General features: G+C 59.6%; 2 protein-coding genes across 3 annotated transcripts; one reads left to right on the top strand and one right to left on the bottom strand.

Moving 5' to 3' along the window:
* Positions 1-6,917: 6,917 nt before the first annotated feature.
* Positions 6,918-19,488, top strand: IMPDH2 (inosine monophosphate dehydrogenase 2). Of its 2 annotated transcripts, XM_082322444.1 has the most exons (15): positions 6,918-7,071; positions 7,181-7,229; positions 7,333-7,434; positions 7,758-7,832; positions 8,286-8,492; positions 10,644-10,731; positions 11,344-11,543; positions 13,170-13,260; positions 13,931-14,026; positions 15,412-15,483; positions 17,722-17,865; positions 18,052-18,196; positions 18,283-18,426; positions 18,782-18,865; positions 19,192-19,488. In XM_082322444.1, exons 1-15 carry the CDS (start codon positions 6,974-6,976, stop codon positions 19,211-19,213), a joined length of 1,617 nt encoding a protein of 538 aa, XP_082178570.1. In that variant the 5' UTR covers positions 6,918-6,973; the 3' UTR covers positions 19,214-19,488. The 2 variants fall into 2 exon arrangements, with proteins under 2 accessions (XP_082178570.1, XP_082178571.1); XM_082322445.1 differs by lacking the exon at positions 15,412-15,483 and having other exon boundaries at positions 19,192-19,487.
* A 776-nt stretch (positions 19,489-20,264) lies between these two features.
* Positions 20,265-22,334, bottom strand: NDUFAF3 (NADH:ubiquinone oxidoreductase complex assembly factor 3). Its single transcript, XM_082321346.1, has 5 exons — positions 22,246-22,334; positions 21,519-21,711; positions 21,350-21,416; positions 20,916-21,016; positions 20,265-20,737 (listed from the first exon to the last, which is right to left on the bottom strand). The coding sequence occupies exons 1-5, from the start codon at positions 22,299-22,301 to the stop codon at positions 20,642-20,644; spliced, it is 513 nt and encodes a 170-aa protein (XP_082177472.1). The 5' UTR covers positions 22,302-22,334; the 3' UTR covers positions 20,265-20,641.
* Positions 22,335-23,431: the final 1,097 nt, after the last annotated feature.

Genomic DNA, 23,431 nt, shown 5'->3' on the forward strand with positions numbered 1-23,431 from the left:
GGCTAGGAACATGGGATCTGTGAGACCAGACCAGAATGTCAGTCTGTCCTAATGTTCTGCGGCCAGCCTGCGAGGCTTCACCCCTAGGCAAATCCCCCTCTCCCCATCTTTACAAACACATCACACCAACGGCATGACAGAGGGGTGTTGGAGGGAAAAGGCCTTCCAGGAGCAGCACGTGGCTTACTCCTGCCATTTAACAGCCTTTTCACAGGTTTTTTTAACGCAGCTGTGTAGCTTCTGGCATCGTTCATGATCATAAACCCCAGCCCTGTAGCCTTGCCTTGCTGCATCTTAAACGGTTGCTGTATTTTATATCATTATCAAGTAGTCTGCTCTTCTGAAGCCAGCGGGTAGCCAGCCCTGCTTTGAAATGGGAGATCACTCTAGCCAGGCTTGTTATTTGTGCCACCAGCTTCTTGGATGCGGAGAGATGACTCTGCTTCTCGAACTTGTCTTCCCTGCTTCTCCATCTCATGTTCCTTCCCTGTTCCAAAATATATAGATATATATTTAAATATATATTACAGTAAAAGAACTTAAACTTGTGTACAGACAAGCAATTTTTCTGAAGCTTCTGTTGACCGGCACCCGTCTGTATTGAGGAGGAAGGTCTGCCCTCTCTGTCGGTTGCGCGGTGTAAATCTGCAGATAGGACGAGAGCAGCCATAATGTTCCCTGCCTTTGTGCTCTTGATCAGTGTTGAGGTGTGCGGGCTTAGAGAGACTTCAAGCCTCTGACGCTTCATATTGACGTTGGCGTTCATGAGAACGCAGACGTGCTCGAGTTGGTTGTCGGTATGAGCAGTTTGTTCCCTGTATAGGACTCTGTGTAAGTGCGGAGAGGTGAAGTAGCAACATGCTGTTGTTCATTAATACCTGTACTCTACAGTAGGCTCTTAGTGTCTGCCCTCAGAGTTATGCCAGGGGAAAATGGCCCGGGGCTGGTGCCCGGATCCCAGTGGGTAAGTTGGGAAGGTGGTGCCCGGGTGGTGCGTGGCGCTGGCAACACGTACCCTCAGCTCAGTTTGGCTGTTGGGAGCCAGCAGTTGCCTCCTGGTAGGGTGGCTGTTGGGATCGCTGATGCTGCTTCAGCTGTCGGAAGCCTGTAATCCCTTCACTGTATCTTAGTGACTGGAATGTCCATCTCTGGCCCTAATTTAAGTATTTAAGGACGTGGTTAGGGGCAAGTTCCCACTGTTTCAAGCAGCTGGGTGTGGTTGTTGCTCAGGATGCCCAGCAGGCCTGCACGGAGCGGGTTTCCCGTTCTCTTGGGCAGTTTGTCCTGTCTTCTGACCAGAGTTGCAAAGATGTGAGAGAAACCGCAGACACCTGTGCTGGAGTCCCAGCGTGTGCTCCGCAGTGCTGCATGGCAAGCTAGCTCCAGCATGCCCCCACCCCGGCGCGAGGTGCTGCTTTGTCTCTCTCCATCAGAAATGCGGTGGGCATTGAAGTCATCTGCCAGGTGCCCAGTGTACGAGTCGCTTCGTTAGGTGGCCTTGGGAGTCACCTCTTGCTCTAAAAATTGTCAGAAGCTGGAATAACTTGACAGAACATTAGGGCAGTTCCCAGGTTAGGGCTGGACAGATCCTTCAGCTGAGCTTTCTGGGGAAACAGAATTCCATGTTACCTTAAAATTCTAGATTGAGCACTTTCCTTCCTACCCTTAACTGCAGGATGATCTAAAATCTTTGTAGGGGAAGCGTTCTCCTTGATCTTGGAGTATACAGCTTAAGAGCGGGGGAACTTGGCACGTGGCGAGCGGTGGAGGTCTCCTGGTGATTGGTTTTGTCCTGACGGACCGAAGTGTTTCCATTATTTTCTCATCGTTCGGACGTACACAGGCGAGGGATTTGCTGACGCGGAAGTGGACTGCCGTACTGTTCTGTACTGTCTCATCAGAACGTCCACCGTGTTAACTTCATTCCCTGTTTTTAGAGACAATCGATATACTGTGACTTAAGGATTATTTTCCTGGGCCTGGCTTCTAGTCTGGCTCTCTGGAGCTAGTTTAAAAGGTACCGTATTTCTAGAATATAAATACTATGTTCTTTGATAGCGAAGAACACGATCTGCTCCCTTGTAGGGGCTCATAGGAAGACGTGCACAGAGTAGCACAGGAGAGTGCTGTGGCTTAGGGTTGCTATCCCCGCTCTGGGAAACGTTCCCAGTCAAACATGTAACATAGCTTTTTTTAACACTTTCCTATAACCAGCTCGACTGCTGCTTAAAGGGCATTCCCCCTCGGCTCCGAGAGTGCCAAACTGCTAGCTCTTGTACGCCTGTATATATTAAGCGAGAACTCTCCGTGCCCGATGCCTTGTATGAGACAGGCTGAAAACGCATCCCATCTCTAAATAAAACAAGCTGAGAAGTCAAGCTAGAGACCCCGTGGTGTTGGTTTCGAGCTGTGCCCATCTCGTCTCTGTGGTGTGAAAGGAACCACAGAACGCGGAGCACGACTGACCGTTGTAAAGCACCTCGCGTTCTGACGCGAGGCTCGCGTACTGTCCTCTCTCTTGACACTAATAGCCTTGCTTCCCCAAGGAAACTTGTAGCCTCACACGCTTGTCCGCGGCACCAGTAGATTTTCATTTACTTTCAAGAGTTCAAGCATTTCCTCTAAGTGGTAACAGCTGAAGCAGCGGAGAGCAGACTAGCGTGGTTCCTCGCTCCTGTCTAGGGCGGTGAGTAAAGGGAACAGCCTAAGTAACTTAACAGGGCTCTCAGCTGTTGGCTGCTTCACCCCGAGAGATCTCCCGGATTTTAGACGGGAGACAAGGTCTGGAGTAGTTCCTGAACTGTTCTGCCTTGGACCAATGAAAAAAAGACTTAATCTGATCCCTAAATAAGAATCCTCTTCTGCAGTGTTGCTCCTAGGGCAGAAATTAAGACAGTCTTGTTCTCGGCTGCGTCAGGGCTGCTGTCTGCCTCGGCGTACGTAGAGCGGATTAGGCCATCTTCACGCCTCCTGTGCTGCCGTAAGAACAGATCCAAAAGCGGCAGAAAAGAGCCTTCTGAGCGCACGTGGGGCGGAGGACTTGCTGATACCGTAGTTGCTCATCCTCTTGCTGGTCTGAGCGCTGCTAGACGCTGACGGACTCCGCACAGTCCAACCAAACTGCATTCTCATCCAAGTTTAATAGCCACTTACTTGCAATTAGTGTTCGGACTCTTAAATCACTGTTAAAGTGGGATATAAACCGTCTTCCACCCTATATGGGGCTTTTCTCCCCATCTTCTTGCTGGAGCTGCTCGTCTCTAATACGACAGGGAACGTACCTTATCCTGATGTTTCAGCCTGTTCTGTTTCACTGGTGCCAATGCATAGGAAAGAGCCCTTCTCAGCTCGAGCATCTTCCTACCTTAAGGAGCATCTCGAATCTTCTTCCAGAAGTCTCGCTGACACGCTGCCCCAAAATCTCCGAAGTGATTGCGGTGTCCCCCACCTCTCGGTTCCTTTTGTTGCGTGGCTGAAGCTCGGCGCTCAGCACGGCAGTCCCTTTCCCTGGATAACCTTGCGCGTGGCAGCCGCGTTTGCCTGCGTCTCCCTTCTCGCTTGAGCCCATCGGAACGGGGAGGCAGACTTGAACCCACTTCCAGCAGCAATAAACTGCGTCTAGAGCTTGAGAGGGAACCGTGGGAGAGAACGAGGTGGAGGGGGTGTCTCAGAAAGGCAGGGTCCAGTTGCAGCCCAGAGCCTCGCTTGATAATGAGTGTGCAGCCTATATGCAAAATACGTCTTGTCTGTCCCTCCTGTGTTGACCCTGGTCTAAACAGCACATGTGATTGGCATCCTGCAAAGTGACCTTCAGAACTCTCCAGTAGCTTTGCCCCGTGAGTAACTCACACTACAAATCATTTTAAAGAGATGCACTCAACTATTTTTTTAATTTAATTTTACTCTTATATTCTCTGCTCTTTGTAATCTGCTTGGAAATAAAATGTTTTTCCCTGCAGCCTTTGTTGTAGTCTGTTTGAGAACCATTAAACTTTGCCTGGTGTTTCTGCTGGAACAGAAGCCAACTCGCTTGTTTACTGCTGTGCCCGTGCTCTAGCCGAACAGCGGAGATCGGTCCGTGCCTCCCGGATAGGCTTAGCAAACCTTTGTTAGCACTGTCCTTATTTAAAATAAAGGGTAGAGAGACCTGTTAAACCGATCTCGGCCTGGCACCGTGCCTCCCATTCTGCTGCTCCTGTGACGGGTGACGCCGACCGGAGGGTGCGTGTCCTCGGCAGGCGGCGGTTTCCTTTGGAGGGCTGCGTTTCTCAACGCGGTCTCCGGGATGAGCATCTCGGTGCCCTTACTGGTTACTGCTTTCGGTGGCGCCAGCCTGGAGGCTTTATTTACTGCAAAGGACAGCGCTTTTCTTACAGCTCCGTAGCCCGAGCGAACTGCAGACAATGGGAAATCGGTGTCTGGAGAGGCGACATCAACTCTTAGCTGAGAATTGACCCAGGAATTGTGTAAGGAAGTAAAACCAGGGTGAAATGCCATCTTTTGTAGCCGGCTGTCAGGGAAGGAGAATTGAAACCCTGTGAAGTTCGGAGCGTAGCATAACGACAAGCGGCGTTAACACGTGGCTGTAGGAAGATGGCGTTGATGTTGCCGTTCGCGGTAGCAGTAACAGGATCGCTACCGCTCTCTTGGCTTAAAGTTTTCAGTAGCGTTGCGGATCCTTGTCGCTGGCTCTTCTTAGTGAGGTGAGGGCCGCTGGGAGCCACACCCCCCCTTCCTCACAGCGAAGTGAGCATCCCTGCGCCGAGGCACGCGCCTTCCTTCCCAGCTAGAAACAAAACCACGATCTGGTGGGAAGCAATGGTGACTTTTAGAAGCTGCAGCCTCTATTCTGTGCACGTTACTGCTGTCGAGACCAAACAAGCCACCCGAGAGTCCTGCTTCTCTCCACAGTGTGGTTCGCTTGGTTGGGTTCCCCCCGCCCCGTGTAAAAGTCAACATTAGCGTCTACCAAAGCCTAGCCTAACTGGTCTCTCTCCAAACTTTGCATTGTCTTTTGGAGAACCTTACTCAGACCAAAAGAGGTTCATCCAAACTACGGGACTGACCCTGACTGACAAACCTCACCGCGTGCGAGGGCCATTTGCTTCCGAGTGTTTTGGGAGACTGAACGGACGCCTCTGTCCGCGTTTCCTGTGCCCTGCAGCTGGGTAACAGGAGTAACACTTACCTTTTCGTAAAGCTACTTGCTGATCTTTGGACAAGGATTTAATCTGCCGCAGTAGGACAGCTGGAGGCATAGGAGCACCGTTCTGTAGTTTCCTGAACCGTGTTAAACACTGGGCTGTCTCGGAGAGACCCGTACAAGAGCAGGGTGAGAAGGGCACTGGTCGTCACGTTTCCCTGGTGCTCTGAGGCCAGACCTGGTGTATCACAAGCAAACCAACCATCAGAGGAGGAGGTTGTTTCGTAGCCTGTAGCATGGGAACTCTTCCCGACACCCAAACGGGTGTCTCCCATTGAAACACCCTGGCAACAGCCGAGCGCTGGTTCCTGCAGCTCTCCCCTGAGGCCGTGTTTGTGCCCGTTCCTCTTCCGCTGGCGCAGCCCCCTGCTACCGCTCTTCTCCGAAATCCTCCCTCCAGCGGCCCAGGCTACGCCGAGACCCCCCGGTACGCAGAGCAGCGCAGCCATCCTCCTCCATCGCAGCGTCGGTGTGTGCGGCCTGGCCTGGCGGCTCTGGGGAGAGGGGGCCCCCTCGGGTCCTCCCCCGCGGGGCTGCCGTGTTCCCCTCCCGCTGCCTCTCGCCCATCGTCCTTCTTCCAGATCGCTTCTCTCTTACAAAGCGGCTTCGGGTTCTGCTGGCGTCCCCGCTCCGCAGATCTGAGCGTTCTCCTCTTTCTTCTGAAGCTGCTGTTTAGAAGTTTACAACTCGTTGCTGCTCGTTTAGCGTTGAGCTCGACGCTGGGCCCCGCGGGCAGCGCCCTTCTGTGCGGGTCATCCGCGGCCAGCCTTTTTTGGGTTATTTTCTAAACTGGTGTCGCACCGCACGGGTCGTGCTTGGGTAAGCAGAGCCGGGGAGCGTCGCCGTCGCGGTTTAACCCCAGCCAGCAACGGAGCACCGCCCAGCCGCTCGCTCGCTCCCCGCCCCGGCGGGACGGGGCAGGGAATCGGAAGGGTGAAGGTGAGAAAACTCGTGGGTTGAGATAAGAACAGTTTAATAACTGAAGTAAAATAAAATAGAATAGTAGCAATAGTAGTAGTAGTAATCATATAATAACAATATGCAGAGCAAGCGATGCACAATGCAATTGCTCACCACCCGCTGACTGACACCCAGCCCATCCCCGAGCAGCGGTTGCTGCCCCCCGGCCAGCTCCCCCAGTTTCTATACTGGGCATGACGCCATACAGTATGGACTAGCCCTGTGGCCAGTCTGGGCCAGCTGGCCTGGCTGTGCCCCCTCCCCGCTCCTCCCACACCGGGCAGAGCCTGGGAAGCTGGAAAGCCCTTGACTTAGTGTAAGCCCTGCTCAGCAACGGCTACACCACCGGTGAGTTGTCGGCGTTATTCTCATACCGAATCCAAACCGCAGCGCTGTACCAGCGCCGAGGAGGAACGTGGGCGCTGCCCCAGCCGAAACCAGGGCCGTGCCCGGGGCTCCGCTCTCTCCTCGGCGCTGCCTGCCCGTGCGCTGAACCGGCGGCTCGGCTTGAACGCAAAAAGACGCCTTGTGGCTCCGGACGGTCACGGGCCCGGTGCCGTGAAGCCCCCGCCGCCGCTGGGCCGGCGGGCGGCGCCGTCCCGGCTGAGGGGAGACCGGGGGGGGGGGAGGTGGCGGTGCCCTCCCGCCCGGGAGGGGGCGATGCCGACGGGCGGCCGCTCTGGGCCGCGCTCTCGTTGGGCCGGCGCCGCCTGAGCCTTCGCGGCCGCCGTCGGGACGCGCGTGCGCTCGGGGGCGCGCGGGGCGGTGGGCACGCGGCGGCGGCGGCGGCGGCGGCGGCGGGCCGGCGCCATGGCGGACTACCTCATCAGCGGCGGCACCGGCTACGTGCCCGACGACGGGCTGACGGCGCAGCAGCTCTTCAGCTGCGGCGATGGGCTCACCTACAAGTGAGTGGGACCGGGAGCGGGGGCGGGGGCGGGCCGGGGGCGCGGGGCCCGGTGGCGGTGCGGTGGCTGACGCTTCTCCCCTCGTTACCCCCCCTCCCCCCCCCGCCAGCGATTTCCTCATCCTCCCGGGCTACATCGACTTCACGGCGGACCAGGTGGTGAGTGGCCGGGGCGGGGGAGCGGAGCGGGGAGCGGGGCCGGGGCCGGGGCCGGTACCGGTGCCGCCGCTCACCCCCCGCCCGCCGCCCGCCCCCCCGCCAGGACCTGACCTCGGCGCTGACCAAGAAGATCACCCTGAAAACCCCGCTGGTCTCCTCCCCCATGGACACCGTCACCGAGGCCGGCATGGCCATCGCCATGGCGGTGAGTGCCGCTCCCCCAGGCCGCCGGTACCGGGATGGCGGGGAGGGGGGGGCGGGAATGCGGTCCCAAAAGCTCTGGGGTCCCCGAAACGCTCCGGAGACCCCCCCGGGGTGGAGCCGGGCACCCCGCTCGCCCCCTGCCTCGCCCCACCGGCTCTCTGCGGAGATCCAGCGGATCCAGCGATCTCCACGGAGGTCCTGCGGATCCAGCGATCTCCGCAGAGATCCAGCGGATCCAGCGATCTCTGTGGATCCGCCCCGGTGAAGGGCCGGGGGGGGTGGTGGTATTTTGGCAGCGATTTACAGCCGCCTTTCCGTTACCAGCTGACAGGGGGAATTGGGTTCATCCACCACAACTGCACCCCGGAGTTCCAGGCCAACGAAGTGAGGAAGGTGAAGGTGAGCGCGGACGGAACGGCGGCGCCGAACCGCGCTCGCAGGGCGCGTCGCGGAGGGGGTTTGGCCCCTGCCGAAGGAGCCGGGAGAGGAGACCGCCAAAGCGTGCCGGATCTTGGCGTTTCGGAACAGTAGCGCTGCCGTGGTCGTCTGCACAAACCTCTTGTTGTGCCGTCCCACGCGCAGCCTGGGATTTGAGAACTGCCAGGCCTCCTGGTGTGGGAATATTCCCTGTAATTTCGGGAAGGAGGTTAGCCTGGGAAATCTTGGGAATCTAACGCTACTTGGGTGAGCCCTGGTGCTGGTTTGGGAGTCATCCTGTGGGTGAGCACGTGGCGGGGGTGGGTGGCTGCGGACCTTTGCGAGCGGCCGCAGTGAAACCAGCAGGCGCGCGTCCGGCGTCTGCTCGGTCTGGCGGCGCCGCTTCGCCTGGCTGCTGAATCTGCTTCTTTTCAGAAATATGAGCAAGGATTCATCACAGACCCCGTGGTGCTGAGCCCCAGCGACCGAGTGCGAGATGTGTTTGAAGCGAAAGCTCGTCACGGGTTCTGTGGGATTCCCATCACGGACAACGGGAAGATGGGGGGCAAGCTGGTTGGGATCATCTCGTCTCGAGATATCGATTTCCTGAAAGAGTCGGAGCACGACTTGCCTCTCGGCGAGGTGAGAAGGGGTCACGAGCAGCCGACGGATGCGAGCGTTGCGTTAGGAAGCGGCGTGGCTTGTGACAGGGAGAAGGGCGAGCGCGTGGCTGTGAGGATGCGTTAGCTCTGCGGGTCCATCTTCTGCTGTATTTCCAGGGCAGAGCGTCTGGTTCATTCACGCTCTCTCTGCGACTCCTGCAGTGCAGAGAGAGGAGAGCGGCCATGCAGTTAGTGTTCGCGTGGCTCCTCCTGCGGGGTTATCTTTCAGCGCTGTGGAAGCCATCCTCTCTGCAGCTGGTGCTCTCCCTCATTCAGTCATTGATTTCTGGTGCTCCTGGCTGCCGCTGCGGTCCCACGTAGCGTGCTGGCGCTGGCCGGGACTGTGGCAGCGGCGCTGTACCCAGCAAGCCCTCCAAGTGCCGATCTTCCTTTTCTGGACTGCCTTTCCCTGTGTGCCTCATCCCTATTTGCTCTTTAAAATAACCCCCCCGAACTTGGAGACGGCCAGTTTAGCCTTTATAACGCTACGCCATCAAGCTCCCCCACGTACAGGAGAACGATCCGTGCGATGCCGGTGTTGATTCCTGTTCGTTCTGGCATTCCTGTTACACGAGCTGCGTACCCGTAGATCTGCGGCGCTGTCAGGTTACACCACCGCTGCCTCTCGGCCAGCCTCTGCTCTTGACTCACGACTATTTTTAGCCCTTGCTGACCAAACCTGGTATCACATGCTCATCCCTGTTTGGTTCGAAATCGCCTATAAATACCTGTAACAAGAATCTTAAACCAGGAGTAGGTTATAAAAGTGCACATGGCCCGTTGAAGCGATGCTGGCCCATTCAGAGGAGCCGAATAAGAATCTCCTCTCGTCCTTTACGTGGTTCATTCAGCAAAGTTGGTAGCGTGCCGCTGTTAGTGTTTGGTGCTTGCCTCGGTCACCAGGCGAGGCTAAGGAGATGAAGGGTCTCCTAGATCTCTCCCCACTCCCCACCCTGCAGTCGTCTTGCTGAGCCGTTCGTTGCCGGCCAGTTAAACGCACAGGTCTCCTGTAGCTCGGGAAGCTCATGGATCCCGCAGGCTTAGGGGGTGTGTCGGGATACGTCTGTGATTCCTCAGGCTTTTCCTGAGATGCGGGCTCTGTCACAGACAGGATTTTGGGTGGGTGCAGGCGGGATGAACCTCTTTCCTGATGCAAAATGTCTGTTCTTGTGGTATAAATAACTAAAACGTTCCCTCTTTTCTTTGCCGTGTGCAACTAATCTACCTTCCTTGAGGGTTAGAGAGGGTTTCCTTTTAGCTTTGCCTGGCCCTCCTGGGTAACTTTTAATGAAAACATCCCACGTGAGCTTTGCGATCGCAGAACGCTGCGGGTGGGGAGGGACCTCGAGGTCCCGTGTCAGGCCACCTTCTGCTTGAGGCGCGTTCAGCTGGAGCAGCTTTTGTGGGGCTGTGTCTGCGTCTCCAAGGACGGGGAGGTTTTGCTGCCTCTCTGGGCTGCTCTTCCAGTGTTTGGCCGCTGTCGTGCTGAAAGCTTTTTTCTGTATACCACGTCAGATGTTCCCGTGTTCCGGCTTGTGGCCGTTGCCCCTTGCCTTTCCGCTGTGTTTTGGTGCTTGTTTGTCAGAGTGAGCGTGGGTGAGCGTCTTTGTTTGGATTGAAGCGACTCCTTTGCCCCGTTGACCTTGCCAGCAGCAGCGGGTTATTCTGGGCAGAGCCCTTCCAGAGCCTGTGCACTGGGGATTGCTGCCTGAAAACGAGCTTGGGGGTAGCGTTTCTGCCAGAGCGGCATGGGACTCTGGAGGTGTCTCCAGCCCTTTTTTGCCTGCGTTCTATTAAAAGGGAGGGCTGTTTGGGTGACATCCCAAACAAGGGTCATCTGAGAGTCATCGCTTGCTTCTAGGTGCTCTCCCTCGGCTTGCTGAGGCCCTCTGCCATCTCCTCGTTTCACTACACTTGCTTGGGGGCTGATGGCCGCTGCTTGCGTGGGGACGGCACATTGGAGGCTGTTCCTGTGTGTTTCTGGAGGCGTGTTGCTGTGCTGTGGGCTCCTTTGTCTGCAGAGCACTCCCCCGTGGCTGCTGCGAAGCGCTTCACGTGGGCAGGGGGCTTCGGTATTTTCAGATCAGTGCGAAGGAGTTCTTGTGACTTTTTATCTTCTCCCTCCCACTAGATTATGACAAAGCGGGAGGATCTTGTTGTGGCCCCGGCTGGTGTAATGTTGAAAGAAGCGAATGAAATTCTGCAGAGGAGTAAAAAAGGTACCTGCGAACGTCTGCAAGGGAGAGCCGTGGAAGCGCTGGGCTGGGAGCAGCAGTGGGTGAAGGCGGGCACGCGTCCGTGCGTGGGTGGAACGTGGGAGGGCTGCGTTCCAGCGCGAGGAGAGGACAGCGAGGAGAGCGTGCCCGCAGCCCTCTGCCAGGGTACAGAGTTCACAAGCGTTCATCTCAAATCTGTTGGAAGCTGGGGGATTCTTGGCAGCCCAGGAGCTGAAGAGCGCCTGGCTGTCCAGCCACACGTCTTCAGTTTTCTCTCCTGGCCTTCACGTTTTGGCACTCAGTTCAGCTCCGTCAGGGTCTGGTGGTTTGACTTTTAACACGGTGTCATGGGTCTAATTATTAAAAAAGATGCCCTTTTTCTATGGTCAGTGTGAGGATACCGAGTCCTTCCCCAGTCCTGCAAACTCCTCGCTCTGTTTCTTGAGCCAGGGCTGCTGGCATCTGTGGCCAAGCAAGGTTTGGTAACACACCTCTTTGAGTCTCCACCTTGTACCAGTTGCTGCCTGCCTGATGTTCCTGGTCTGCCGCACTGCTCCGGGCTCACGTCCATCTCCTGCAGGCATCCGCAGTGATGTTCTTTCTGTTTGTTCCAAGGCAAGCTGCCAATTGTTAATGAAGATGACGAGCTGGTGGCTATAATTGCCCGCACCGACCTCAAGAAGAACCGGGACTACCCTCTGGCTTCTAAGGATTCCAAGAAGCAGCTGCTCTGTGGTGCCGCTATCGGGACCCACGAGGATGACAAGTACCGGCTGGACCTCTTGGTGCAGGCCGGCGTGGATGCGGTCGTGCTGGTGAGCCACCCGCGGGCATCGCGTGGGGCTGGGGTGGGCTGAGGATCCGGTTTGAATGAATCCCTCCGACAGCGGGGCAGCAGCATAGAGTCACAGAACGCTTTGGGATGGAAGGGACCTTTGAAGGCCATCCAGTCCGTCCCCCTGCAATGGGCAGGGACATCTACAACCAGATCAGGGCGCTCAAAGCCCCATCCAGCCTGGCCTTGAATGTTTCCAACGATGGGGCATCTACGCCTCTCTGGGCAACCCCTTCCAGTGTTTCACCACCCTCATCTTGAAAAATTTTTTCCTTATATCTAGCCTAAATCTACCCTCCTTTAGTTTAAAACCATTACCCCTTGTTCTGTCGCAGCAGGCCTTGCGAAAAAGACTATCCCCATCTTTCTTGTAGGCCCCCTTTAAGTAAGGCCACAATAAGGTCTCCCCGCAGCCTTCTCTTCTCCAGGCTGAACAACCCCAACTCTCTCAGCCTTTCCTCACAGCAGAGGTGCTCCATCCCTCTGATCATTTTTGTGGCCTCCTCTGGCCCCGCTCCAACAGGTCCATGTCCTTCCTGTGCTGAGGACCCCAGAGCTGGATGCAGGGCTCCAGGGGGGGTCTCACCAGAGCAGAGCAGAGCATGGCACTTACTGTCTTCGTTACAGGCCCTTTTGTGTTAGAATGTGGCAGTTTGTTGACCCCTCAGTCTCATTCGGGTTGGAGCCCTCAAATAAGAGGGATTCCTCTTGCCTGGGCACTTACTTGATCTTGAGTGAGTACGTAGGGTGCATCAAAGCCCTGAAGGCTGAGAAGAGAAACGCTGTCAGTTAATTCAGAGTCTTCTACAAATGCTTCTTGCAGTCTGCTGCCATCCTCTCTGATATTCCTAACTAGTTTTCCATATTTGGCTTCTTACAGTTTCCCTTCAACTGTTCAGTGCTTGTTACTGTGTTATTGTCTTTACCGCCTGATGTCCAGGAGTGGCCAGCCCAGAGCTGCTCTGCTCGCCTCCCCTTCTGGCCTGTAAGCTTTCGGGCACGGCAGTCGCTGCCTGTATTTGCACGTTGTTTTCTCATCGATTGTTAGCTTGCAAGTCCACCGTGCTCTGAGGGCACGGCTGAGCAGCGCTGCAGCTGGAAATGTTTAACAGGCACCGCCAGCTGGCCGGGTCACGGAGATGGGCAGGGTCTGAGCGCTCGGTGGTCGACATCTGGTATTCCAGCTGCTCCGCTGCGCAGCAGGGAGAGATGCATCCCCCCGCCAGCCCTTCTGGGTTTCACAAGGAACGTTCACCATTTCACCTGTAGTTTGAGACAGGGCTGACGGCGTCCTGCTGGTAGAGCCAGAGGGTTCTTGCGCGCGGCCAGATGTGCTCCTTGTTGCCTACTCTAGAAGCCACAGGATTTAAACGTGAAGGATATTACTGAAGTCTTTATGATAAACTGCCTTGCACAGGGAAGGTAGGTTATTGTCTTGGCAGCAGCTTCTCCTCTGGTTCTGTGCTCAGTTTGGGGAGTCATTTTGCCCACTTGGCCAGCTTAGCAGAGACCCCAGTAAGCAGAGTGAAGATCCAAGGCTCTTCCGGACTGTATGTATAATCTTTTGCAGAAATTCTGGTTGAAATTGGTTTTCTTTCTGTCGCAGGATTCCTCTCAGGGGAACTCCATCTTCCAGATCAATATGATAAAATATATTAAGGAGAAATATCCCAACCTACAAGTTATCGGAGGAAACGGTAGGCATGTGTTGAAAACTGTTCTTGTCTTTAAATCACATTTGGTTCTTAGACATAGAGGGAGCTGCGGGGAGGTGAACGAAACGGTCGTCTTGGTAAATGTCTGTGAACTTAAAATGGTTTCCTCTGGCTGGTGGAACAGAGCAAGACCACTCTGCAGACGCAGGGCAGTACCCTGCTGCTGCCACAGCTGCAAATATTTTGAAACCTTTGTTCTGCGCTCCAGTCCTCTGTAGCTTGTTACAAATGAGCTTCTTTTACACACCAGTTTAAAATTTTGGATAATAATAATTATACATATTATTGTCTTTAGCCGGCTGGTGTGTTACTGGTGCTGCCGTTAGCCTGTGCTCTGCCCTCCCTGCCTGGTGTGGCCCAGAGAGTGCTTGGCACCGTGCGGTGACCTCTGCTCCCTCAGCCTTTGGGTGTAAGCGTGTGGCAGGGGAGCCTAAAGGGCCAGGGTCATCTCCCCCACTGGGGACAGCTGGGACAGAAACTCGCTGCTGCTTTTGCAGATGGGCCTGGTGGCGGTGGCCGGCCAGGCCTGGCTCTGCCACAGGCTGGTGCCCTGGGCAGGGGGTGTTAGCGGCCACGGGGGAAGCACCAGGGCGGAGCAGCGTCGCGTGCAAATCTGCTTGTCTCTCTTCAAACCGGTTTCTGCTCCCCACAGTGGTGACCGCTGCTCAGGCCAAGAACCTCATTGACGCAGGGGTCGATGCCCTGAGAGTCGGGATGGGCAGTGGCTCCATCTGCATCACACAGGAAGGTGAGAGAGATCAGCTACCTCCTAAGTAGGCTGAAGACATCTGTTTAATAGAGATTCCCTGCTGAAAAGCAGCATAGCCGGGGTGGATTTCTCCACTGTAAGGGCAGTGTCCAACGGCAAGCCGTCTTTCACCCCCTTCGTCCAGGACGTTCTCATCGCCTGGGTCAAATCTTTGGGGTGGCAGCAGCAGCAAAGGCATTTCCCAGTACTGACCGAGACTGAGCAGAGCAGGCGTGGCACGCGCGGCTTTGCCCGAGAGGAGCCGCTGGGCTTGGTGTGGGACGGGGCTGGCGGGCAGCTCTGCGGGGAGAGGAGCTTTACCGGATCCCCAGGGCTGATGGGTGAAGCGCAGCTGGGCCGGCTGCGCTCCCCTTCCCTCCGGCAGCAGTGTGCGTGATGCTTGAGTATTGGTGCGCTGGGCTCGATGCCTTTCTGCAATTTCCAGGCCGAAATGGGATTTCTGGCCGTTGTCGCTGCCGTTAGCCGGAGCTTGTGTGGGGCAGAGGCCGTGTCACCCTTGGCTAAAAGGCGGAGAGAGGTGTCCCCGGGGCCTGGAGAATGGCTGCATTGAGGGCAGGCTCGGTCCTCGTGTTTTGAACCTGGCAGGCGAGGTGCAGAGAGGTGGTGCAAGGTGCTGCAGCCCGCGAGCGCAGCCCCTCTCTGCTTTGCTCCTTCATCCTTGCCACGGGAGGCAGCGAGAGGGGAGCCGATGGCTGAAGGTGCTGCATTAGCTCTGCCAGTTCCAACGTGGAGCCTTGGAGCAGCCCTGGACCTGGGCTGCGTTGGCTTTGCCTGCCGTGGGAGCGCTGGCCGCGGCGGGTTTCCCGGCCGGGGCAGTCTGTCTTGGGTGACCTTTCTAGGGAGGCGGCGGTGTCCTTGGGCCGACGCTTCCATAGCCGGAGCAGAACCAGGACGCACGCGTTCGGCTCCGAGGCAGAGGACCCGCTGAGGCATGCTCCGTTCTGCAGTGTGGTGAATGTCTCCCGAGGGTGCCTCTCCCGGCTGCCGCGGGAGGTGGGGTTGGGTGCTGGTTTTGGGGAAGGAACAGAGCAGAGAGAGAGTGTGGCGCTTGACAGGAGACGTGGTTGCAAAACTCTTAAGCGCAGCTCCCCGGGTTTTTGGCCCTCTTAGGGCAAGACCTCTGGCTCTTTGGGTTAGGGGGGTCACCTCTCTGGATGGCTGCTGGGGTAGGGTGAGCATGCGCTCTGCACCGCCGGGCCCGGCTGCCTTGGATCTGGCCTCTGCCTTGGCTCGGGCTAGGACGGGTTTGCAAGGTCAGCTCTGTCCCACACCGTACGCTCTGCCTAGTAGCAGGTCACTGCTGGGGTCCTTTGTTCTGCTGCTGTTCTTCTGTCTCTAAAATGTGTGTGTTTGTTTTTGTTTAGCTGCTCCAAAGATCCCTCCAGACCTAAAGTCCCACAGCCCCAAATGCCCTTCTACTGTCACGGGCACCTATAGTAAGTCACTTGCCCTGTTCCCAACCCTAATTATGTGTCTTGAAGCAGGACCCTGATTTGGCTGCACATGGCCCTACTGCTTGTTTGAGAATAATTTAGCTGTAGATGCACTTGGGGTTTTGTGGCTTTGGATACTGGTTTTGAATCTGAAACGGAAGCTGAGAAGCCTTTCTGAATTCCTAAAGCAGGATCTGAATTGTCAAAGCTGAGGGCACTCAGGCTTGTCCACCCTCCACTCCAAAATCCAGTTCAGGAGCCTGACTGAGCTTTCTGGCTGCATCTTCTGGATCTCTAGCCGGGCACGCCCCGGCTGATCCGGAGCTGGGAGGTGATCCCTGAGCAGTCCTCCGTTCTGCTCTAAATCCGGCCCCAGTCGTGGGGAAGTTGTGCGCTGGCTAAGCTTCACTTGGAGCTAGCTCCCCTGGGGTTACAGAGGGACTTAACTGCGTACGGCCACCTTGGCAGCCGCGTACCAGAACCACATCTTTCCCCACTGACGCCTGGTCCTTGCGTGGAGGGAAAGGGCTCTTCCCCTGCCCGGCACAGGGTGCAGCTTTGGCTGCTCTGTGCTTCTGATGCTGCCGGATCAGGCAGCCACCCGAGGCGAGCCTTGGGTTTTGCCCTTTCTCCTCGTTTTGACGCACCTCAAAGGGAAAGAAGTTTCTGTTGAAGATCCCGGAATTTCTCTAGCTGATGATCTTGTAGGGCCGCCTTTTGCAGATACACTAAAAAAGACAAACCCTCGCCCCAACCACTCGGTGTGTGCGTGCTCTGAACCCTGCTTGGGAAGCCTGCGCTCTGAGGCTGTGGCGCTGGGCGCTGGGACAGTCGGAACGGTGCGATGCTCCCAGGGGCCCTGAGCCAAGCTGTTCCTTAAAGGGCTGGTCTCCGTGGTCACTGCTGTGCGGCTTCTGCAGGCCCCGCGCTGTCTGCGGCACAATCCCATAGACGCCGGGCTCTAGACCCTCCAAAATCAGGTGCTTCTCTCCACAGAGCTCTTCCTTGCAGCGTTTCGCAGCCGCAACGTGGCTTTTAGCAGCGCGGTACCAAGCGAGACCACCTCTTTAAGACTAACGGCATTCACGTTGTAGCTGGCAGACTCTCCCTGGCTGGCTGAGCCCTAGCTTAACACCAAGTTCTGTCCGATTAAAATCAGTTCTTTCACGATCTCAGCCTGGAGTCTGGCTTCCCTCTCTCAGCAGCTGCTGCTGAGCCTCGGGAGCGGAGCGACTGCAGGCTCCCGGCCTCGGCAAACCTCTGCCAGGGACGTGTGCTGCCAGTGCTGCTGCCAGGCAGGCTACACCACACCTGGAGTTCACGCTCCGAAGTACTAATCCTGCATGGCCATAATCTTACCCGGTGTATCGGACTAACCGTGACTGGAGAAAAGGCTTCCAGTTAATTGTGGGAAAGGGAAGTCTCCCTGAGAGAAGCTTATCGCAGCGTACTTGCATGCCTGTGGCTGACAGATGTGTTACAAGACCTGTGCTGGTTTTCCCCTCGCACAACGGGAAGCCTCTAACTGCTAGCGACTGGGAAGAGCAGGTAAATCCAAAGCTAATAACTCCCTTCCCATGGGGCAGCTAAACTTGACAGCATCCTTGCTACGTTGCAGGGCAGGAACATAAATTATTTCCTGTAGGCCATCAAATCATCCTGCCCGTTTCCTTTTCCACTGCTGCATGTGTGTTTGTGTGTGTGTGTGTGCAGATGTGTATGTATATATATAAATTATATCTATACATACATATATATATACAGCAGCTCTCTCCCAGCCAGCTGCCTTTCATGCAAGAAGCACATCGTACAGCTGCTGGCTATATGGAGAAGGGGTCTGGCACTGCTAGGAGGGAGCGAGCGGTGGGACGTGGCTACGTGCCGGGGATGCTCTGGAGAGGGGCTTTTGGAGTCTGCTCCGCTTCCTTCCCAAGCTCCCCGCACGTCTGCTGTGCACCAGGACGAGCCCTGAGTCTCGGCTGATCCCAGGCATTTGGTCAAAGACCCCAGTCCCGAGGTCACCCACAGCTTTTTTGGAGTCGAGGGCCGTGAGGATGTCCCGGCAGGCATCTCCTGGGCGTCCGCTTCTCTTGCAACTCTGCCTAGGGAAGGAACGTCCAGGGATTTGTGCGTTCCCGAGTGCTGGAGCATGTGTGTGCTGGAAGCCTAAAGGGCCTGCTGGGGAGGGAACGTGCTGCTGCGTGGGAGCTGAGCCTTTCTCTGCTTTCTCCCCCCCTCTAGTGCTGGCGTGCGGCCGCCCCCAGGCCACGGCAGTGTACAAGGTGTCCGAATACGCCAGGAGATTCGGTGTCCCCGTGATCGCAGATGGAGGGATCCAGACGGTTGGGCACATCGCAAAGGCCCTCGCGCTCGGGGCCTCCACGGGTGAGCAGCGCATCGGGCGGCCGGGTCTGCATGTTGTAGGGAGTCTCCTAGGAAGGGTTTCCCTACGGCATTTGATTCGGGGCACGAGGACGTATTCCTGCGGGTGGCTGGGGGCACAGTGCTGCGTTTCTGCAGCCGCGGCCTTCCTGCCGCTGACATGCTGCGCTTGATGATCTCTTGTGCCAGTGATGATGGGCTCTCTCCTGGCTGCCACCACGGAGGCCCCAGGTGAATACTTCTTCTCGGATGGAATTCGGCTGAAGAAATACCGCGGCATGGGCTCGCTAGATGCCATGGACAAGAACTTGGGCAGCCAGAACCGGTATTTCAGGTAAGAGATGGTGCTTTGGGGCAGCAGATCAAGCTTTTGGGGCTTCTCTGCTTCACAAACTTCCTTGGATTTGTGATCCCATGCAGCGAGACAGACAAAATCAAAGTGGCCCAGGGGGTCTCCGGCGCAGTGCAGGACAAGGGCTCTATCCACAAGTTCATTCCGTACCTGATTGCTGGGATCCAGCATTCCTGCCAGGATATTGGTGCCAAGAGCCTGACCCAAGTCCGGTGAGTCCTTCCCCTCGCTTGTGCTCTGCCCGGGCCACGGTGCTGCCATTTGGGGGTCTCTGGGTGAGCTGTGCCCTTGCTGCGGCGTGGTCTGACCTCGCTGTAGCCCTCTCAGGTGGGCACTGCGTCATAGATTTGACAGGGATGAAGGAGCGTGCTCTCCTGCGGCTTATTCTGGGCCTGAAATGTTGGGGTTCCCTTACTCTGCCCGGCTCCTGGGAGCACAGCAAAAACCATTCTGGCCGCAGCTGGAGGAACCAGCATCCCTCATCCCAGCGGCTCCAGCCGAACGCGTGCCGGAGCGCTGTCGTCCCTGGACTCCGGCTGGCACGTGACACGTGTCCTTCCCCCCCAGAGCCATGATGTACTCGGGAGAGCTGAAGTTTGAGAAGAGGACGACGTCTGCCCAGGTGGAAGGAGGGGTGCATGGCCTCCACTCGTAAGTGCTGCTGGCAGGGACCCCCCGTCTCCCTGGGGTGGGCGCTGCGGGGGGAGTTAAGCGCTGCCGTCCTGTGCCTCGGCCAGCACGCCGCTGGCTTCGCCTCCTGCTGCGCCGCTGGGCTGCGCCGCGGCCTGTCGCCTGGCCCGGGCCGGCGCTGCTCTCGCAGCAGGGCAGGAGCAGAGGAGCTGCTCGCCGCCAGCGTGCCGGGGCTCTTTCCCACCACGGGCCGGCAGGCCAGGAGCCGTTCCTAACTGCGCCTTTGGTCCTTGCCCTGGTCAGGCGGGTTGGTGAAGGGGCTCTCCGGTTTGTTGCTCCCCTGACAGGTACGAGAAGCGCCTCTTCTGAAGGAGGTTGGTCCGTCTGTGTCCATCATCGTCCCGCTCGACCCTGTGCCACCCTGCGCAGGAGCTGCTCTTGCTGTGGAAGTGCCATTACTCTGTGGGCTGCCTGGAGCTCCCTGTGTCCCTTGGCTGCTTCATCACCACCCGAGAAGGCCCACCCGCCGCCCAGGAGCAGTCGTCCTGGGCTGGCGTCTGGAGCCTTGCACGCGGTGGTCGTGTTTTACAATAAAAGAGGAAAAGACGTGCAATTGGTGTCAGCCTGGAGCCCCTCGTCCTTCTCTGCTGCCCTTGTTCTCCTTCCCTGGCACCCTCCTTCACTTCCTTCAACCCTTTCTTTCTGCCCCTAAACGTCCCATGCTGTCCCCCGCGCCCCGCAGATGCTCGTCCCCGCGTTGCCCCAGCAGCCGCACCCCTCGGGCTGGTTGGCGCGGCTGGTACGGATCACTCGCGCGGGCTTCGCGTCCCGGTTGTTTGCCGGAAGGTGTGTGGACAACGAACTTGGAAGGGCACAACTAAAAGCCCGCGGGCTTATAAAGGAGCCAGGATTTGCGTTTCTGCGCGCCTCCTCTGCATGGCCAGGTTACCTGTGCTTGCAGCACCAGGTGCCAGAGGGATTTTACCTGTGTATCAGCCCCCCCAAACACATGCAAATGTCGCTCCTGCCGAACAGCGCGTTTACCATCAGCGTTTTGTGTCTCTAATGCTGTTGACTGAAAAAAAAAAATCACTCCACAGCAGGGCAATGTCAAATTAGATTTACACATGCTAAAACCAGAGCCTTGAATTACAACGTAATTGTGTCAGTGTCAAACAGTCGTTAACGCAGCCGGCTCATTTAGCAAAGCCAGCCCACGGTCTGCCTCAAGGCTGGGGGCCGCAGCCGCATCCCCCCCACCTTGGGCCTGTGGAGGTGGCAGGGTTTGGGGAACGAGGCTGCGATTAGGCAGGCGCACCCCTGCCCCACCCCCAGGGGTGGCACCCGTGAGCCAGGGCAAGACGGGGGAACGCGTTACAGCCTCGCTCTGCTGTGCGGTAACCAACACACGCTTGCCTCCTACTTCCAACGTACGTGTATTTTCCCTCTGGAGCCCTAAACGCGCCCAGGGGTGCGCAGCTCGCCCCGCCAGCCTCCGCCCTGCCTCGGGGCGCCGGCTTCCCGCTGCCAAGGCAGAGCAGCAGGGCTGCGGGTGCGGCGCTGCGGGCCTCGCGCCGTGCCCCGCAGCCCCAGCCCAGTGCCGGGAAGGCAGGGGCTTCGGGGCAGAGCCGAGCCCGCGCGTTTCACAACCCCCTCCTGTGCGCAGAGAGCCGCCGCTCAGCCGCAGCCAGGCTCTGACGGTTTAGCCCAACGTGGTTTTTTTCCGTCCGGAGCGGTGACGGTGAGGGGCTCCAGGCAGGAAAGCGGAGGAGCTGCCCGGCCCGCGGCAGGCAGCGCCTACATCCCCATGTAGGTGCCCCGCGGAGGGATGAGGCCAGCGGCTGCCACGCGCTTTTCACTTGTTAGGAAGTTGAAGGTTGCGCAGGCGTTCGGCTGTGAAATAGAAAAGGGAGGGAGTGAAGCCCCAGGCCTCGGGCGGGAGATGCAGCCCTTCCCCACGGGGCGCACGACCCCCTCCCTCCTGCCTGGGGGGGGACGACTCCCAGTGACCACCGCCCTCCCCTCCGCGGGGGTGCTGCCCGTGCGCACCCCTCCGCACACCCCTCCTCACCGTGTCCTGCACCTCCACAGCGATCCCGCACGCCCGCATCTGCTTCAGCACGGCGGGGTGGAGCCGCTCCACCCTGTCTCCTGTGCCCAGCACCAGGATCTCTGCAACCAGGACGTGACCGCAGGCAAGGGCAGGCAGGGCTGCCCCAGCCCTCCCTGCCCTCCCTGCGGGGGCCCGCAGATCCCCCCCGGCCGCCCCTACGGGAGGCCAAGTGAGGGGGGAGCCTGCCCCGCCGTGCCCCTCCTGCCCCGCTGCAGAGGAGAAGGATGCCAGAGAGCAGCTCCGTCCCCCAGAACGCCGGCGGGGCACTGCGGGGCGGGCTGGGGCAGGGCCGCGCTGGCCCCGAAGGGCAGCCGGGCCCCGGCAGCCAGGCACAGCCCAGGAACCAGCTCAGGCAGGCTGCAGCAGCGCAGGGCCCCGGCTGCCCCACGTACCTATATGGGGCTCCAGCAGCCGGAACAGTGACAAACTCTCATGTGAGATGTCCCTGTAGGAGCCAACCTGCGGGGACAGCGAGGGCACTGAGCGGGGCAGACCCCCGGCACGCTCGCCCACAGCGTGGGTGGGGGACAAGCAGCCCCTGCCCCGCCGCCGGGCACTCACGTTCCACTGGAGGATGGCGCGGGGCAGGATGGCGCAGGGCCCCACCACCAGGTCCCCGCTGATGGTGAAGCCGCGGTTGGTGTAGCCCTCGATGAACATGGTGTTGGGGGACTCCGGCTCCAGCACCGTCACCCGCGTCCGCTGGTAAAGCTCGTCGTCCGCGGGTGTGAGCCGGTGAGACCGGCACGGCACCCTGCGGGGACAGGGAGCGGCTGGGATGCGTGGGGCTCACAGCCAGCCCCACGGACACCCCACAGCAGCCCCACGGACACCCCACAGAGATCCCCAGAGCCACCCCACGGACACCCCACAGATATCCCCACAAAGATCTCCACGTGCACCCCACAGGGATCCCCACAAGAGATCCCCACAGCCACCCCAGGGACACCCCACAGAAGCCCCACAGAGATCCCCACAGCCACCCCACAGAAGCCCCACGGACACACCACAGAGATCCCCACAGAGATCCCCACGGGCACCCCAGACAGATCCCCACAGCCACCCCACCACCGACCCATGAGCACCCCACAGCCTCCCCACAGCAGCCCCATGGACACCCCACGGATGCCCCACAGAGATCCCCACGGGCACCCCAGAGGGATCCCCACAGCCACCCCACCACCGACCCACGGGCACCCCACAGCCGCCCCCCGGCACCCCCCGCGCCCTCCCCCGCCCAGCCCCCGTGTGACAGCCCCGGCCCCGGCCCCGGCGCCGCCGCCCGTACCCGCCGCCCGCCCGCCGTGCCGCCGGGCCCAGCAGCCGCAAGGCCGCCACCGCCATGGCCGCGCCGCCACCGGAAGCGCAGAGCGGCCCCGCCCCTTCGCCGCGCCCCGCCCCTCCCCGCTCGCGCCCCCTGGCGGCCGCCGCCGGCGCCGCCGCCCGGGGCTGGGACAGCGGCACCGGGGGGCGGGAGCGGGGCCGGCCCGGGGCCCCCGCGGCTCCCGCCTCCGGCCGGGGGGGGGGGGCGGCGGGGAGGGGCGCAGCCACCGCCGCCCTCCCCCGGGCCCGCCCCGCCCCGACCTGCTGCGCCCGGGGCGGGCTGCGGCCGGCGCCGGAGCGAAACCGAAAGCGGCGGCGGGGCGGGGAGCGGAGCGGCGGGGGTGGGGGGGGGGCGGCACCGCGGGGGTCCCGCCCGGGGCGCCCCGATCCCCGCCGCCGGGAGGGCCAGGGCTGCTGCGCCGGAGGCTGCGGGGCCGGAGGTGAGAGGGGAGCGGGCGGCTCCCGGTCCCGGGTCCCCGCCACCCCGCGGGCGGCCGGGCCGGGCGGCGGGAGGGAGCGGGAGCGGGACCGGAGCTCGGCTGCGCTCCCGTCCCGCGGCCGCGGGGCGCCCGCCCGGCCCCGCCGGTGCCCCCGGGGGCCGCCCGGGGCTCGGCACGGCTCTGCCCCGCTCCCCTGCCCCCGGGCACGCCGCGCCCCGCCGCGGGGCGGCTGCCGCCAGCCGGGGCTGAGCCCCCCGGGCCGCCGCCGTGACTCCCCGGCCCCGAGCACCGCAGGCTGCCGGCTGCCTCCCCCCCGTGCCGCGCTCGGCGGGGCCGGTGGCAGCGGGTGGCGGGGGCCCGGGGGGTGCCCCGGGGCTGGGGACCCACGTCCCCCACCCTGCGCCAGCCGCCCGGGGCCGGCCGCAGCCCCGCTGCCGCCGGGGGTTACCGGGAAGCTCCCTGGCGTCGGCGACGGGACCTTTCCCGCCACCATGCCACGCCGCGCTGGGAGGCGTCGGGAATCCCCGCCACCGGCGACGGGATCTTTCCCGCCACCGTGCCAGGCCGCGCTGGGGCGGGGAGGCGTCGGGAATCCCCGGCACCCCGCAGCCAGGCACCCTCGCTCGACGGCGGGGCCCTGGGTCCCCCCCGGGCGAGCACCGCGTGAGCACCGCGTGGGGCTGGCGGGGTTCCCCGCACGGTTTCACTTCC

This window comes from Platalea leucorodia, assembly GCF_965183815.1.
Source record: "Platalea leucorodia genome assembly, chromosome: 9".
Taxonomy (NCBI): domain Eukaryota; kingdom Metazoa; phylum Chordata; class Aves; order Pelecaniformes; family Threskiornithidae; genus Platalea; species Platalea leucorodia.

Coding starts and splice junctions, on each gene's coding strand:
- IMPDH2 (XM_082322444.1), top strand. CDS start 6,974: ATGGCGGACTACCTCATCAGCGGCGGCACCGGCTACGTGCCCGACGAC. Junction 10,732..11,343: donor TCTGCAGAGGAGTAAAAAAG/GTACCTGCGAAC, acceptor GTTTGTTCCAAG/GCAAGCTGCCAATTGTTAAT. Junction 13,261..13,930: donor ACAAGTTATCGGAGGAAACG/GTAGGCATGTGT, acceptor TGCTCCCCACAG/TGGTGACCGCTGCTCAGGCC.
- NDUFAF3 (XM_082321346.1), bottom strand. CDS start 22,301: ATGGCGGTGGCGGCCTTGCGGCTGCTGGGCCCGGCGGCACGGCGGGCG. Junction 21,017..21,349: donor GCTGCTGGAGCCCCATATAG/GTACGTGGGGCA, acceptor TCCTGGTTGCAG/AGATCCTGGTGCTGGGCACA. Junction 20,738..20,915: donor CTGTGGAGGTGCAGGACACG/GTGAGGAGGGGT, acceptor TCTATTTCACAG/CCGAACGCCTGCGCAACCTT.